We start from the raw sequence: 14,712 nt of genomic DNA on the forward strand, positions 1-14,712 counted from the left end.
TACCCAGACGTATTCCCGGAGGATTTTCCTAGGATACCTCCAGAGAGGCAGGTAGAGTTCAGGATTGACCTAGTCCCTGGTGCGGCTCCGATAGCCATGACACCATATTGATTGGCTCATCCCGAGATGTAGGAGTTTTCTATACAACTACAAGAGTTGTTAGAAAAGGGATTTATCAGGCTGTGCAGTTTGCCATGGGGAGCCCCGATCTTGTTTGTGAAGAAGGACGGGTAACATTGGATGTGTATAGATTATCGGGAGCTAAATAAGATAATGGTGTGTAGCACCTGGTTCTTGAAGGAAGGAGAAGAGCTTGAGGAAACAAGAGAAGACCAGAGGAGTCCGAGTTTGTGCTTCATCTCCAGTCCTCAAAAGTCAGAGGATTTCTGGAGCGGCAACAGTCAGAGACTTCCCACACAGTTTGACAACAGCTACTTGATCGATGTGAGTTACCTTCCAGTAGCGGTGGGTCTACGGCCATAATGTCGGCCCACCAGCAGGAGTTGGATGTTAGATGATTGTCTTTGTGATATCATCTAGGTTTGCTACTACCTGATATGTGATATGCCGGCATGATATGTTATATGCGATAGTAGTAGAGTTTGGTTGTTAGGACCAAAGGGTAGGCCAGGCACCCCAGATATGTCTGACAGTATGTGATAATACGTTTATATGTTGGCATGATATGTTATACGTGACGGTGGTAGTAGGAGGGAATAGTCCCTGTTGGGTCAAAATATGGTTTATACTTTACTTTTCTGGGCAATTGTATTTTACTGTAATATTTATGAATTTGTGGTCTAGTTTACGGCCGTAAACACCTTACGGCCGTAAACTCATTTACGGCCCATTTGTTTCCGGCCCATGTTCCCTTGTATAAATAGAGGTGTTAGGGTGAGGAGTAGAGATTGATGAACCCTAAGGAGTTTACGGCCAGAGAGAACAAGGAGCGTATGTGTGTGAATCTTGTGTAAGGAATTTAATTCATATTATCAATACATTGAGATTCATCATCTTCTTCTTCTCCTTCTCTTCTATTTTTATCTGACATCATCCGTTTGATTGGGATTCCGCACCATCAAACGGATCTGACTGATACACAGGCAATTTAGGGACTTACAATTGGTATCAGATCCTGGTTGTATCAGTCAAAAGGATTTATTGTTTCGTCTGGAATCTGAATAATTGGTGTTTCCGGTCCAAGCTTGCGGCCGTAAACACCGAGTTCTTGGGCCGTAAATCCTATTTTGGGGCATTATTTGATCTTATTTTCGAAATATTTTTACATTTTTGGATAGATCTTGCAAAAATAAGGGGGGTTTGTTCTTCGTGTTTTTCATAAAAAATGGTTTTTGATCGAGTTTTGGAGCTTGAAAGTCGAAAAATCGCTGTTTTTCACGTAATCGTTGAAGGGTTTTCGGCCGGAGCTTACTGCCGGAGTTTATGGCCGGAAACTGTTCATGGTCGGCGGCGGGGTTCGCGTTTACGGCTAGGGTTCACCGGATTTTAAGGCCGATCGGAGTTCTCGGCCGGAAACAGCTTACGGCAGCAGTTTACGGAGTTTGCGACTTGCGGCTCGGCTCGGTGGATCACGGCTTGGAAGACGGCTCGGCTTAGAAGCCGGCTTGCATTAGCGCTTCAGCAAAAATACAGGACGCGAACTGAGGGTGCTCGGAATCGAACCCGAGACCTCAAAGTATTCAGTCAGCATCTTATCCAACTCGGCTAGTTGATAACTTGTTACATTCCTAAATAGAACAAAAAAAACACAATAAATCATGGAAATAACATTATTATATGACATTATAAATCACGATAATGTAATAAACATATATAAACACATCACAATAAATTACAAATTAAAACGATGAATGAAGTGTAATTTACCAAAATTAAGTAAAAAATGATACAAAAAATTAAACTCTACAAATTGTTTATAAATTTCTAAAATATTTTTTATACACAATATTAGAAGTTTTGGTTGTAAGTCTATCAGCTTTATCAAAAATTAACAATTTTAATCATTATCTACTTTGAACTCTAGATAATGTCGCATACAATTGACTATATATAAAAACAAAATCTTTGAGAAAAAAATTAACCTTCCATATTCGTGACTATTATTAATTTTCATTGTAAAACACAACCAATGAAAATTGTCTTATTTGAAATTTGAAATTTGAAGAGAATCCAAAAATAACCATAAGTAGAACATCCAAAAACAAATATAAGTAAATAGCATTAAATGGTTATGCTCACAAGAGTTGAACAGTATAGTAGTTGAACCACCTGATATAATAGACTTAATGTTAAGTGGCTAATACCTTATATCAATGAAAGTATGTTGTGTTTTTTTGTATTATGAAATATAATAACCACTTTTTGGAAAGCCAATCTTCCTACCTAATAAAAGAGTAGCATATTTGTCACATGTCAATCAATTAGAGATTCACATTAATTAGTTGTCACTTGTCATTCTAAAGTTTTTCCTCATTAATTAAATTTTCACTAATTCACTCCTCCATTTTACACATATCAAACACGTGAAAAAAAAAAAAATATTTGTAATATCTATTGCCTAATTTATTAAATTATTAATTTTTTTTTATCATTGCTCAATAATTACCTTATAATCTAATTAAAATTATTTTTATCTTTTTAATCCGTGGTGCCCACGGGTTATAAACTAGTTTTTAATATGAAGTTGGCTGGAATCGATAAATGGTCAATGTGGATTAAGTGTTGTTGATATAATTTATGTTTCTTTTTTAGACTAAATACACTGTTTAAATATGAATAAATATGAAATTTTACCCTCTCTATTTTATTCATTGAATTCATCATTGTCATCTTCCCTTGCTTCACTTTTGATGGGTTTTGCAGCGAAAATGTGGGAGAAAAGTCGTAATTATGGTGAAGCGATGAAAGTTGGATTAGAAGGTATAAAAATATAGAAATACATGTTCCTTAATTAACGTGATTAATAATAAATGTAGGATTTGTGCATTCATAATTTATTGCTACTAAGTTGAATAAATCTTTAAGATAAATTTAGTTGAATTTATTTTATGGGATTTATATATATCTACCCTAATAAATGAAAATGACTTTGCCACATGTCCTCTTCTCATTCATTTGGACACATGACATTTTTTAAAAATTTTAAATTTTTCTATTTTCCACTTGTCATTTTATTGTATTTTTGATTTTATTAAATTAAAATCCACATTTAATATATAAGGTAATATATATGTAAGGTATTTATTAGAAAATGGTTTATATATGTAATCTATCTAATGCATTAAAGTCTCATTAATTTTAATAATTCAAAAAAATTCTTATTTTTCTTATAAATTTAAAGTTTTCAAATTGTTAAAATTTTATATTTAATTTTTTTTTAAAATAAACCCATGTAATACATGGGTCTCACACCTAGTACCCTAATAAATGAAAATGACTTTGCCACATGTCTTCTTCTCATTCATTTGGACACATGGCATTTTCTAGAAATTTTAAATTTTTCTATTTTCCACTTGTCATTTTATTGTATTTTTGATTTTATTAAATTAAAATCCACATTTAATATATAAGGTAATATATATGTAAGGTATTTATTAGAAAATGGTTTATATATATAATGTATCTAATGCATTAAAGTCTCATTAATTTTAATAATTCAAAAAATTTCTTATTTTTCTTATAAATTTAAAGTTTTCAAATTGTTAAAATTTTATATTTAATTTTTTTAAAATAAACTCATGTAATACATGGGTCTCACACCTAGTCAACTACAATAAATGAAGATTCCTTTTGATACGTGTCAACCTCTCATGAGTTTTGACACTTATCATTTTATTATATTTTTGAAATAAATAATATCCACATGTCAATTATTGGTTTTTTCAAATTTTAAATTAAAAGTCACATAATACTTCTATATTTATATATGTAAAGTATTAAATGTAATAAATGTCACAGTAATTATAATTAATAGGTTTCTTCATTCATTATTTCCAAATTTTATTTAAAAAATACGTAACGTTTATTTTTTATTATTTAATCTTTTGTTTGATCAACCCGTGTTATATGCGGGTTTTACATCTAGTTAATATGGAAGAAGGATAAAATTATAATTTAATTTTGATAAAAAGAATGGTCGGAGGAGATAACATGTGATAAAATATGATTCTTATTACTAAATTTAAGAAATAATACAAGTCCTTCCTCTTTTCAAGTTTTATATTTTAGGCCCAAATTTAAAATTGATTATGAATTATATTTGTATATTTAACTTTATTACAAAATGTTCCCAAATTTAGTTTAATTTACAAATTTATTTTTCTACAATTTTTAAAAGATTATTTTAGAAGTTTTTTACAACCTTTTTTAAGATTTTATCTTAATTTAGTTTACAAAATTATTTTTCTTCAATTTTTTTTATTATAATTTCTTTTCACAAAAAGTTTAGATGTTTTAAAAAGATTACAATCTTTTTACACGTGTTAACTAGAAGTTTATATAAAAAGTTATAAATTTTTCAAAACAACATTTCAAAATTATTTTATATTTTTTAAAACTTTTTTATACTTTTACACAACTTATTTTTAGCAAAAATATTTTTAAATGTGATAACAAAGTTTAAAAAAATCTATGAATCATTCTAAAATGTTGTAAAAAAAATGAAAAGTTTTGTATGAAAATTATAAAAATATAGTATGAAAATAATAATAATAATAATAATTAAAAAGTTGTAAGCAAAGTTTAAAACTTTTACAAAATATTTGGTTTAAAAACAGTTGTATGAAAACGTAAAACAAATTTAAAAAGTTATAACTTAAGTTTAAAATGTTATATTGAAAAAATCTATAAAAAAAACTTAGAAAAAAATCTTACAAAAGGTTGTAAAAAATTCTAAAAAGGTCTTAAAAAGTTATATACAAATAAATTTGTAGATTAAACTAAATTTATGAGAATTTAATGTTCGGACTAAATCCTTAATAAAATTTAAATTTGAAGCCAAAAGTATAAAACTGTTACTATTTTAAAAAATAAAATACATTTGTTTGCAACTTAAATAATTTTTTTTAAAATGTCAAATTTAGTGGTAACACTTTCCATTTTCTCGATGTGATTTTCGTGCGTTCGAAAATTTACCAAATCTCTCCTGAAGCACCATTTATGCAACTAAATGACAATATATCAAGATTATTAAAAAAATTAAGTTCTATTGATATTGTTGCTAATGTTTGCGAAACCTTCAATATTTCATGAGATTACACTTTTAAGTTTTTTCCAGATTTTTATTTTATAAAACTTTATGTCATTGTAATACTATATCTTGTTTAAATAATTATTGGTTTTGAATTTCTACCAAGTTATTGTTTTAAAAATAAAAACACTATCATAAAACTTTGAACTTGTTTCACCGAAGGTGCACTTACCGTTATGATTTGATTTACATAGTATTAGATTACTGTGATAGTTGTATGACAAGTTGACCACAAATAAAATAATAGTGTGGCATGAATCAAACAACAAATATGCAAACAATCTGGTCAAAATATTTTATATCTTTAGTTATTAGAGTGAACAATACAAAAATACTTTCCCTTCCAATTCATTCAATCTATTCTCATATCAATTTTGTTCTTTCCTATCTCTTTTATTTTTTTCAACCCGCAAAACATGAAAACTCTATCTTTTCCAATCCACTCAACTCATTCAATTTTTAATTTTAAAATAAACACAAACAAATAAAAATTATACAAAACTAATTTACAAAATATGAAAAATATACAAACTAATTTACAGAATATATAAAATTATTTTAGTACAAGTGTTAAAACAAGAAGTACAAATAATCAATGCATATAATTAAAAAAAAGTTTGAGCAGCTTGCAAAAACCGCAAACCAAACCATTTTCCCAACCCGCTGCTATTTTGTCTTGGAAGGAATCATATGTTGGAGGTACCTCCTTTCCAATCTAACATCATACCGTTCTCCCTAAGTAGCTTGATATTAATGCAAACTAGGTGTTATGAGAACCTTATCGCTACATATAGTGGTAATTACACGATGAGTTAATTAGAGAATCGTTAAACCACAAACCACTATACATATTTTTGTTGTCGCTACTGCTACTGCGGTCGCCACTACCTCCGCCTCTATCACCTCCGCCACCTTCACTTTCACCCTCTCCCCCTCTGGCACCACTTCCACCACCACCACCGCCACCGCTACCACCCCTGCATCTGTCACTACCTCCAACACCACCAACACCAACATTGTCATCATTGCCACCACCAACACCACTCATCTTTTTATGAAAGTTTAAAAAATATAGATAAATATTAAAGACGTGAAGAAATACTTTTGATCCACATCTTATTCCACAGTATGGAAAAAGCCCGAAGACATTTTACCTTTTAAAAAATAAACATCACCTTAATCTCTAATACACTACAACAAAAAAATCTGAATAAATTTACTATATTCTAAAAACTGCAACAATATTTATAAATTGTTAGGGATGTCTAAGCACAAATCAAAATATAAGTAGTAAATAATTAAGGCACACTCAAAGCCAACATCAAAACTCAAGGAAATATATAAAAAAAAAAATCTTCCTATGGGAAAAAGGTGTATGTAGTGCATGCACCCTAAACCATAATCGAACTCTAAAAAAAATTAGTTTTCAGAGAAGGTATACAAGCATATTTAATGTAATCAACAAGATGTGATCAAAATTGATGGTGGGTTTCTGGGTCGTGCAATTCCATAATCATATCTACATTTACTTCTTTATCAGTGGGGAGATCGGCATCATGTACCGAACATATAACAACTCATTCATCTTTTAGTATCATATTGTGTAATATAAGACAAGTGTACATTATATCGTTACACATGTCTTGATTCGGTGAATGTGTAGGGAGTCTTATTATGCCCCCAACAACTTTTTAGTACACAAAAGCCCGTTCTATGTCCTTTTATTGTTGCTTCTTGTGTCGTCTTGAACCATTTCTTTTTGTCAGTAGTTGGATGCACCCAACTTGGGTATATCTCATCTGGAAGATAGTACATATACTTGTATTTTTCTCCATTCAAATAAAATGAACATTTTGGTGTTATTCCAAGCGGTTTCTCAATGAATAGTAACGATTGGTATAGGACGTTTAGATCATTGTTGCCACCAAGGACACCAAAATATGCATGCCAATCCACAAATATTGTGAGGCTACAGCTTCAAGTAACATCATGGGGTGTCGATGATCACCTCATATGTCCAGTCTTAGCAATGTTGTTGGACAATTTCTTCCAATCCCAATGTGTACAATTCATGCTACCTAGCATACCAGGAAATCCAAAGTTGTGGGCTTTCACGTATTCATCAAGCATATTTATCGTGGTCCCTTACGCTAGTTGTCATATTTGCATATGTGCATTTCTATAATGCATTGAAACTTTTTTGCATCATGATTTATTACATTGGTTTTCTTGGGCCTACAAATTTGGCTCGTATATGGTTTTCCTCGGTATCAAAAAAATATACAAATATAACAAGAAATAAAACGAAAATATGTTAGTATTTTTTGTGTAAGCCTAAATAAAAAGATATAACTGTATGAAACACAAGGTTTGAATTTATACAAATCAAAAAAGATAGTGGGATTATAGAGATAAAGTGTGTTTACGAGACAACAAACATATCATATACATTCTAAACAATCTTATGAACCTCATTTGAAATAAATTTCAAATTTAAACAACACTGGTGCTTGACCTAGCAATCCGTTGTGCTTCCTCAAGGTCCTTAAGAAACCTACACATATGAAAATATTAGGTATGACAGGACTAGGCGACTAGCTCTAGATTTCTTTTTTATATAAAAGACATAAATGCCCTCCTCATGAAAATAAAATAACCATATTTAAAGAAAAGAGGTTAACCAACCTTTTAGAATTTAAAAGAGAGGAACCTCCGAGAATAAAACGAGTTCCAGAATTCAAAGAATTTTGTAGGGCAACGGAACGTGATTCCTCATATGTGGTCCCACCAACAATAAAGATCACAACCTCTTGTGGCCTTCATCAATAAACAAAGAGTAAATTACACAAATGGTCCCTATGGTTTGGGGTAATTTGCGTGTTTGGTCCCTAACTTACTTTTTTAACTCGGAAGGTCCCTACTGTTTGTTTTTGTTACGCGTTTAGTCCCTTCTATTTGTTTTTGTTACGTGTTTGGTCCCTGTCTTACCTAAAAAGACTATTATTTGAATAGGAAAAAATGATGAGATAGGTAGGATAAGATGAGGGGAGTGGGGTTGGGAGTGTGTTTATTTAAATAAATTAAAAAATCAAGGACAAAATAGTCTTTTTAGGTAATACAGGGACCACGCGTGTAATAAAACCAAACAGTAGGGACCTTTCGAGTTAAAAAAATAAGTTAGGGATCAAACGCGCAAATTACCCTAAACCATAGGGGCCATTCGTGTAATTTACTCATAAACAAATGAGTGAATTACACGAATGGTCCCTATGGTTTGGGGTAATTTGCACGCTTGGTTCCTAACTTATTTTTTTAACTCGGAAGGTCCATAATATTTGTTTTTGTTACGCGTTTGGTCCCTACTGTTTGTTTTGGTTACGCGCTTGGTCCTGTCTTACCTAAAAAGACTATTATTTAAATATGGAAAAATGGCGTGGTAGGTAAGGTAAAATTAGGACTGTTCACTATTTGGATAAAACCGAATTGTCCAATTGTACAATTTGGATCGGACTATTTGGTTCGGATATTCGGATTTTTGGATTGGTTTTTAGCAAAAACCGAATTTTTATTTTGGATTTTGGATTGGTTTTGATTTATAAAATAAAAACCGAATAGTCCAAAAAAACTGAATTGCAATTTATTAATATGTAACTTTAATAATTTATAAATTTGCTAAATTATTCTTTTATTATATTAAAACTTTTCATCTATTATAATACTTTAATATATATTTCTTATAAAAAAAGAGTGTCTATAAAGTAGTAAACTATAATATATTTTTCTTGATAGTTATTTCTAAGTTTTAATTCACAACTAATTAAACAATATTTTTTAGTTTATAGTTGTTTATAAGTTTTAATTCACAACTAATTAAACAATATTTTTTAGTTTATATTATAGAGTAAGTTAATACTAAAGTTATATATTTGTTGAAATGTCTTGATTCTTGAAAACCGAATTGTAAAAAACCGATCCAACCGAATTATAATTTGGTTGGATCGGATCGGATTTGAATTTAGTTTGGACTATTTGGATCTACGTTTTAAAAACCGAATTTAATTTGGATTCACTTGATCGGATTGGATTAAACCGATCCATCCAAACGAACACCCCTAGGTAAGATGAGAGGGTTGGGTTTGGAGGTGTGTTTATTCAAATAAATTAAAAACCAAGGGCAAAATAGTCTTTTTAGTTAAGACAGGGACCAAGTGTGTAACAGAAAAAAACAGTAGGGACCTTTCGAGTTAAAAAATTAAGTTAGGGACCAAACGCGTAAATTACTCCAAACCATAGGGACCATTCGTGTAATTTACTCTAAACAAATTTTAAGTAATAATTAATAATTGAAAAAGAAAGAATGTTTGGTTTATTTACAAACCTGCCCTGCTGAAAGTGATTCCCAACAAAAGGGTAATCCATATCTCTCAGCCTTCCTTTTGTAATGCTCTCCATTGTTTGGAACAAAAGAGGCTGATGTTGGGTGTACACATTCTCCACCCCCTAACAGAAAAGTGAAGAAATAAAATCTCTTATTATTTTTATTTATTAAAAAATAAAAAAATAAAAAAATAAAAACAAACCTTGAGTCCACGAGCCATGTTACGGGCAATATTCAAGATATCCCTGTTACCATAAAGATCACCTGTACGTCTATCAACCCCTGCTTGCTTTAGAAGAAACTGTACAAGCTGTCATTTTCAATCAAATGAAAATTAATCAGAATTTATATTTATAACAGTTATAATATAGATTTAAATTTAATAATGACATAAGGGTAAAATGGTCATTTTTTTCATTTCGAATGGTTCGTTTGGTACAAAAAAAAAGGAACATGATTTTGTGGGCAAAGACAATCATCATTTATCCATACAGCAGTTAATGGAGAAAAATAAATAAATAAATAAGCGTTAAGGGCCTCTTTAAAGATTTCTATGAAAATGACACTTGGGAATGAAGGAAATATAAACAAGGGCAAATTGGTAAAAAGTTAGGACTTAGTGGCAAGGCATCATTTCCCCAACTTTCTCAGTTATTAAGTAGTTTGTTCTGTATTAGGTCAAAAAGAAGGTGTTTCTTTTTTACTTAATGACAAATTTGGCCTCAATAATTTTTCCTTCCATTTTCCCACATGCTCAAATATTTTCTAGAATCTGATTTATTCACCTGAAAAGACAGGGAGTTAACTAACAACAATAAAGAGAGCAAGAGATTGTAAGATAATAATAGTGAAAAGACGGATTTACCCACCCCTGGCCTATACTTGGGAGAGCGAGAAGCCAATTTATTGAAAAGCTGCATGAGTTGAACAGGGCTCTCTTTCTCATACCTCAAAGCATACAACATCACAAGCCGTAGTCGATCGATATCAGAGACACTTTCATTATTCAAAAGATTTGTCACAGCCTTCAAAAAAATAATAATAATAATAAATAAATAAATCTCAATGTGGCTACTTTTTAATGCAAATATAAACCCTAAAAAAAAGTATAAAGCAAGAATGACAGAATTCCTTAGGCTATGTTTCCTTTTTACACAATGACATAAAAATTGCAGTTTTTTGTCCCACCCAAAAATGTAGGTACAAAAGACGTGAATGCCCTCATCCTTTATCCTTACGACTTCTAAGAGAAACAGAATTATTTATAAGTAAAATGAGAGAACCCAGAAAATTGTGTTCTTGAGTGAAGAAAAAGGTAACAAATGATAATTTTGGGTAATTTTTTATCCAAAACTCTCCTATCAAGTATCAAATGTGGGAGATTTGAAGATAAACGAAGATAAATGTCTAAATTTACACATGAAGGGTATATTTGTAAAATTCTCAGCTTTCTCTCCCTTAATCTCCAACTCAAGAACATCAAAAAGAAATTACCATCCTTTCTTTTCTCTTCTTACTTTTCATTTCTCTCAATACTCAAGAATGAAGCATAAGTCATTTCTATTAGTAAAAAGAAAAACATCACCTAAACCCTAAACCCTAATCCCTAAAGTACTAATATGATGAAAATTTAAAGATGGAATACATTACAATACCTCAAATGCTGCTCCTTGGCCACCATTACAAGCCAATTCTTGTTCAGTTTGTGAAACTAACATGAGTTTTCTTTCCTCTACAATCTTGCTCATTTCTGTAACTAGAGTTACATGCTTAGACACATTTCCTTGCATTTTTCTATACTCTGGATAGTTGTCAACAAATTTAGCCATGTCTTCTGCACTTAAAACAAAAACACTATACTTAATAATCATAATAATAATAATTAATAGCTGTTAGTTAGTTAGTTAGTTAGTTGCTGAATTATACATTAATAGCAAGAAGAAAAAGATAAAGAGATTAGTCTCAAATTTGTACAAAGAACAAACCTATTGTCTGGATATTCTGATTGCTTTTTGCCACTTGTTGAAAATCATCCACCATTCGCTTTATACTCATTCCAATGTCTCCAAAATTTTCATACATATTAGACTTAAAAAAGGCATCTTGTTCAGAGGACAATACAACCTCCTAAATAGCAGAAACAAAAACAGATAATCACTTCTTGTTTCACACATCTCATTAATGGAAATATAGTTAACTACAGATGGGATGCAGACCTGTTGATCCTTTGAAAACTTTCCAGCGTTTCCTAAATCTACCTTGTTGTCTTTAATACCTATCAACTCATGAACCATGGCCTACAAAATATAAAAAGAATCATGAGTATTAATGGAAAAAAAAAAGACGTAAATGCCCTCGTGATGATTGTACCTGATATGTCCATTGATTCAGTAAAGGAGTAACAGGGTCATCCCTCCTATCAATTACAAGCAACAAAGGAGAAATTTCTGTGCGTCTGAAATCAAAAAGACCACTTTCTTGCTGATACATCAGTTTCTGAAAATGAAAAATTGAAATTAAAATTGAAATTCTTAGTACCCAAAAGATTTCAGAAGAATCATCAAACTTACTTGATGGAAAAAGTTAGAATATAGAAGAGTTCTTGGAGACATACTTGACTAAAAGTTTAAAGGAACGAAAATTAGAAAAAGAGAAAGAGAAAGATGAAGACTCACGGAAGCTTCTTGTGCTATTCTTTTAGCAATATCAGATGTTCGTGAATATCGAATAACGGGTCTCCTTTTAAAAGCCAAAAAGATTGCTGCAAGTCCATCAACAATTCTATCACAGTAGTTTTGAAGATTTGGAGGATCTATAACAGCAGGAAGCATATACATATAATTTGATGGTGTGTTCAAAGTGAAATGGTAGGTGTCAATTGCAACAAAATCTGCAAAGAACTCCTGCACAATATAATCATAATGGTGTCAAATGTAAATAAACAAAGGAAATGGTATTTACAAGAGTAGAGAACCTTCTTATGCAAAATTTCATGAGAATTAATCAGGAATTAGAGTGAATTAAAATATAAACTAACCTGTACTTGTTGAACAACTTCATGCTCATCTGAATCAGCTAAGATATGGAGTTGAGTAGTATTCAACATATTTGAGAAAACTGCAATAAATTTTTACAAGTGGGATATGTCATATAAGATGTTACTATACGTATGTGTTGTTTCTTTTGACCTAATGGACTTAATAGGGACATCTTTTTTCTTTCACTTCCCAAGCTTGCTGTTGTTTCTAAACATTTTTTAAACATCATTTACCCAAACAACACTTTATTCAATGGGATGAGAAAGAAAAGAAAAAGAAACAGGTTTGATTGGTATTGGGTTATCTTATGGAAGTAAAAAAAAAAAAGTCATATTTCCATAATTAATCGTATCAAGTTATTTACAATGCAGCCTATTCATTAGGATCTCCAAAATATCTTAATAGCTTTTTCAATTCTAAACTCCAAAGTCACTTTCCAAAAATAAGTAGGGGGTTGAATAACTTCCCATAAAAAGAATATGATGATCTTTAGGTCCCTTTTGTTACACAAGACATGACAGTTTGCACTACATTTGGCATTTGTTAATGTCAATGGGATAAAATTTGTAATTTTTTTTTTCTGTCTCTGAAGATGATATACCTACAGAAACTTACAGAGGTTATATTCTCCAAATCGAGGTTTAGCCAGTTGACGTTTCAAATGCTGAATATTTTCAGATGTTGGGCGCAGAAAATAAACTGCTTTGAGATGTGACATGGACTCCTTTGACATGGAGATGGCATCAACCAATTCTACCAAAAACACTTCTTTTTGCAGAAGTTCTGACTGAGAATACACCACACTCACAACACTAACCTGCAACAAATGTAGAACATAACTCATTTCCCTTGAGAATATAATAAATTTCTATCAAGAACATAATTCATTTCACATTGCAAAATCAGAGGATACAACAGGTAGAGATCAGTGAGAATTCAATATGTCATACATTATCGTTATAAGTATTAAACCAATTGTTGTGGATTACTGATTCTAAGAACAAACCTCAAAAACCAAAAACCTGGTATTAATTCCTTGTTCAAAACTTTCCGGTTAAGTAGACAATCCTACTACGCTAACTAGAAATAATATTAAACCCCTCTATAAATTGCATCATTCGCTAATTAACATGGAAACAACTAGGTAATATATGGACAACAGCAACTATAATAAACATATGAATAAGGATGAGATTTGAAGGTACCGTTTGGGAATCAAGTATAAGAACTTTCATGCCAGAAATATCTTGTAGCATTCGATTTATATAATCTCTTACAGATGAGACTAACACCATTTTTTCGATCAAAGAGCTGATGCCTGATTGTAATTCTTCGGCAGATGCCGTTCAATAGGAATGAGAGGTTAGACGATTTTGCAAGGAATTACGAAGCCGCGAATAGCTTTCAATGACAGATCTGTGTTGGGTTTGGAGCGAAGGATTTCAAATCGTGTGTGGGTTTGATAGCAGGGTTTGTAATCGCGTGATTTGGTTTGCGTATCTTTTTGTGTTTTACCGAGTATTGATGTGATCTGCAGGAGCCAGATGCCAAGACTGACGGAGGAGGTTGGGATGATTCAACAAGTTCATCTTCACGACTAAGTTTTTATTTGAAAAATAATAATAATAATAATAATAATAATAATAATCTCTAAATATTATTAAATGAGAAACCTTATGACATCATCTAAAACAATCTGAGTCGTTGTTTTCTTTATACGTTTTATGCGCTTAGATCAATTTGCTTACGTCACCTTGATCAAACAAGAAGTCAACCCGTTATATTAGGAAATTAAATGTACGAATTAAATGAAAATTATACTTGAATTCTTTCCAAACTTACAACTACAAAATTGGTTCCTTATTAATATAAACCTTAAATTTATGCTCTATTTCCATTCAAAATTGTTTTCCAAATATATTATATGTTGAAATCTCGGAAACTATTAATTTCAAATTTCAAAAGTTTTGGATATTATTATGAACCAATACACTTTGAAGCATGATATCTTCTATTTTAAGTTTAAA

The 14,712-nt window shown here is 31.0% G+C and overlaps 1 protein-coding gene across 1 annotated transcript; it reads right to left on the reverse strand.

The window, feature by feature from the left end:
- Positions 1–7,581: 7,581 nt before the first annotated feature.
- LOC111876862 (vacuolar protein sorting-associated protein 45 homolog) lies at positions 7,582–14,269 on the reverse strand. Its single transcript, XM_023873426.3, has 13 exons — positions 13,891–14,269; positions 13,301–13,502; positions 12,685–12,764; positions 12,323–12,550; positions 12,018–12,143; positions 11,864–11,944; positions 11,633–11,774; positions 11,303–11,481; positions 10,517–10,672; positions 9,850–9,957; positions 9,648–9,769; positions 7,955–8,086; positions 7,582–7,823 (listed from the first exon to the last, which is right to left on the reverse strand). Exons 1-13 carry the CDS (start codon positions 13,978–13,980, stop codon positions 7,763–7,765), a joined length of 1,707 nt encoding a protein of 568 aa, XP_023729194.1. The 5' UTR covers positions 13,981–14,269; the 3' UTR covers positions 7,582–7,762.
- Positions 14,270–14,712: the final 443 nt, after the last annotated feature.

This window comes from Lactuca sativa, chromosome 9 (genome assembly GCF_002870075.4).
Source record: "Lactuca sativa cultivar Salinas chromosome 9, Lsat_Salinas_v11, whole genome shotgun sequence".
NCBI classification, from domain to species: Eukaryota; Viridiplantae; Streptophyta; class Magnoliopsida; order Asterales; family Asteraceae; genus Lactuca; species Lactuca sativa.

Bases quoted from the DNA above. Each gene is read 5' to 3' on its own strand.
- LOC111876862 (XM_023873426.3), bottom strand. From the start codon at position 13,980: ATGGTGTTAGTCTCATCTGTAAGAGATTATATAAATCGAATGCTACAA. The intron at 12,551-12,684 runs GTTAGTTTATAT...TATATTGTGCAG, and splicing joins AAGTTGTTCAACAAGTACAG to GAGTTCTTTGCAGATTTTGT. The intron at 7,824-7,954 runs GTTGGTTAACCT...TCATATGTGTAG, and splicing joins TCTCTTTTAAATTCTAAAAG to GTTTCTTAAGGACCTTGAGG.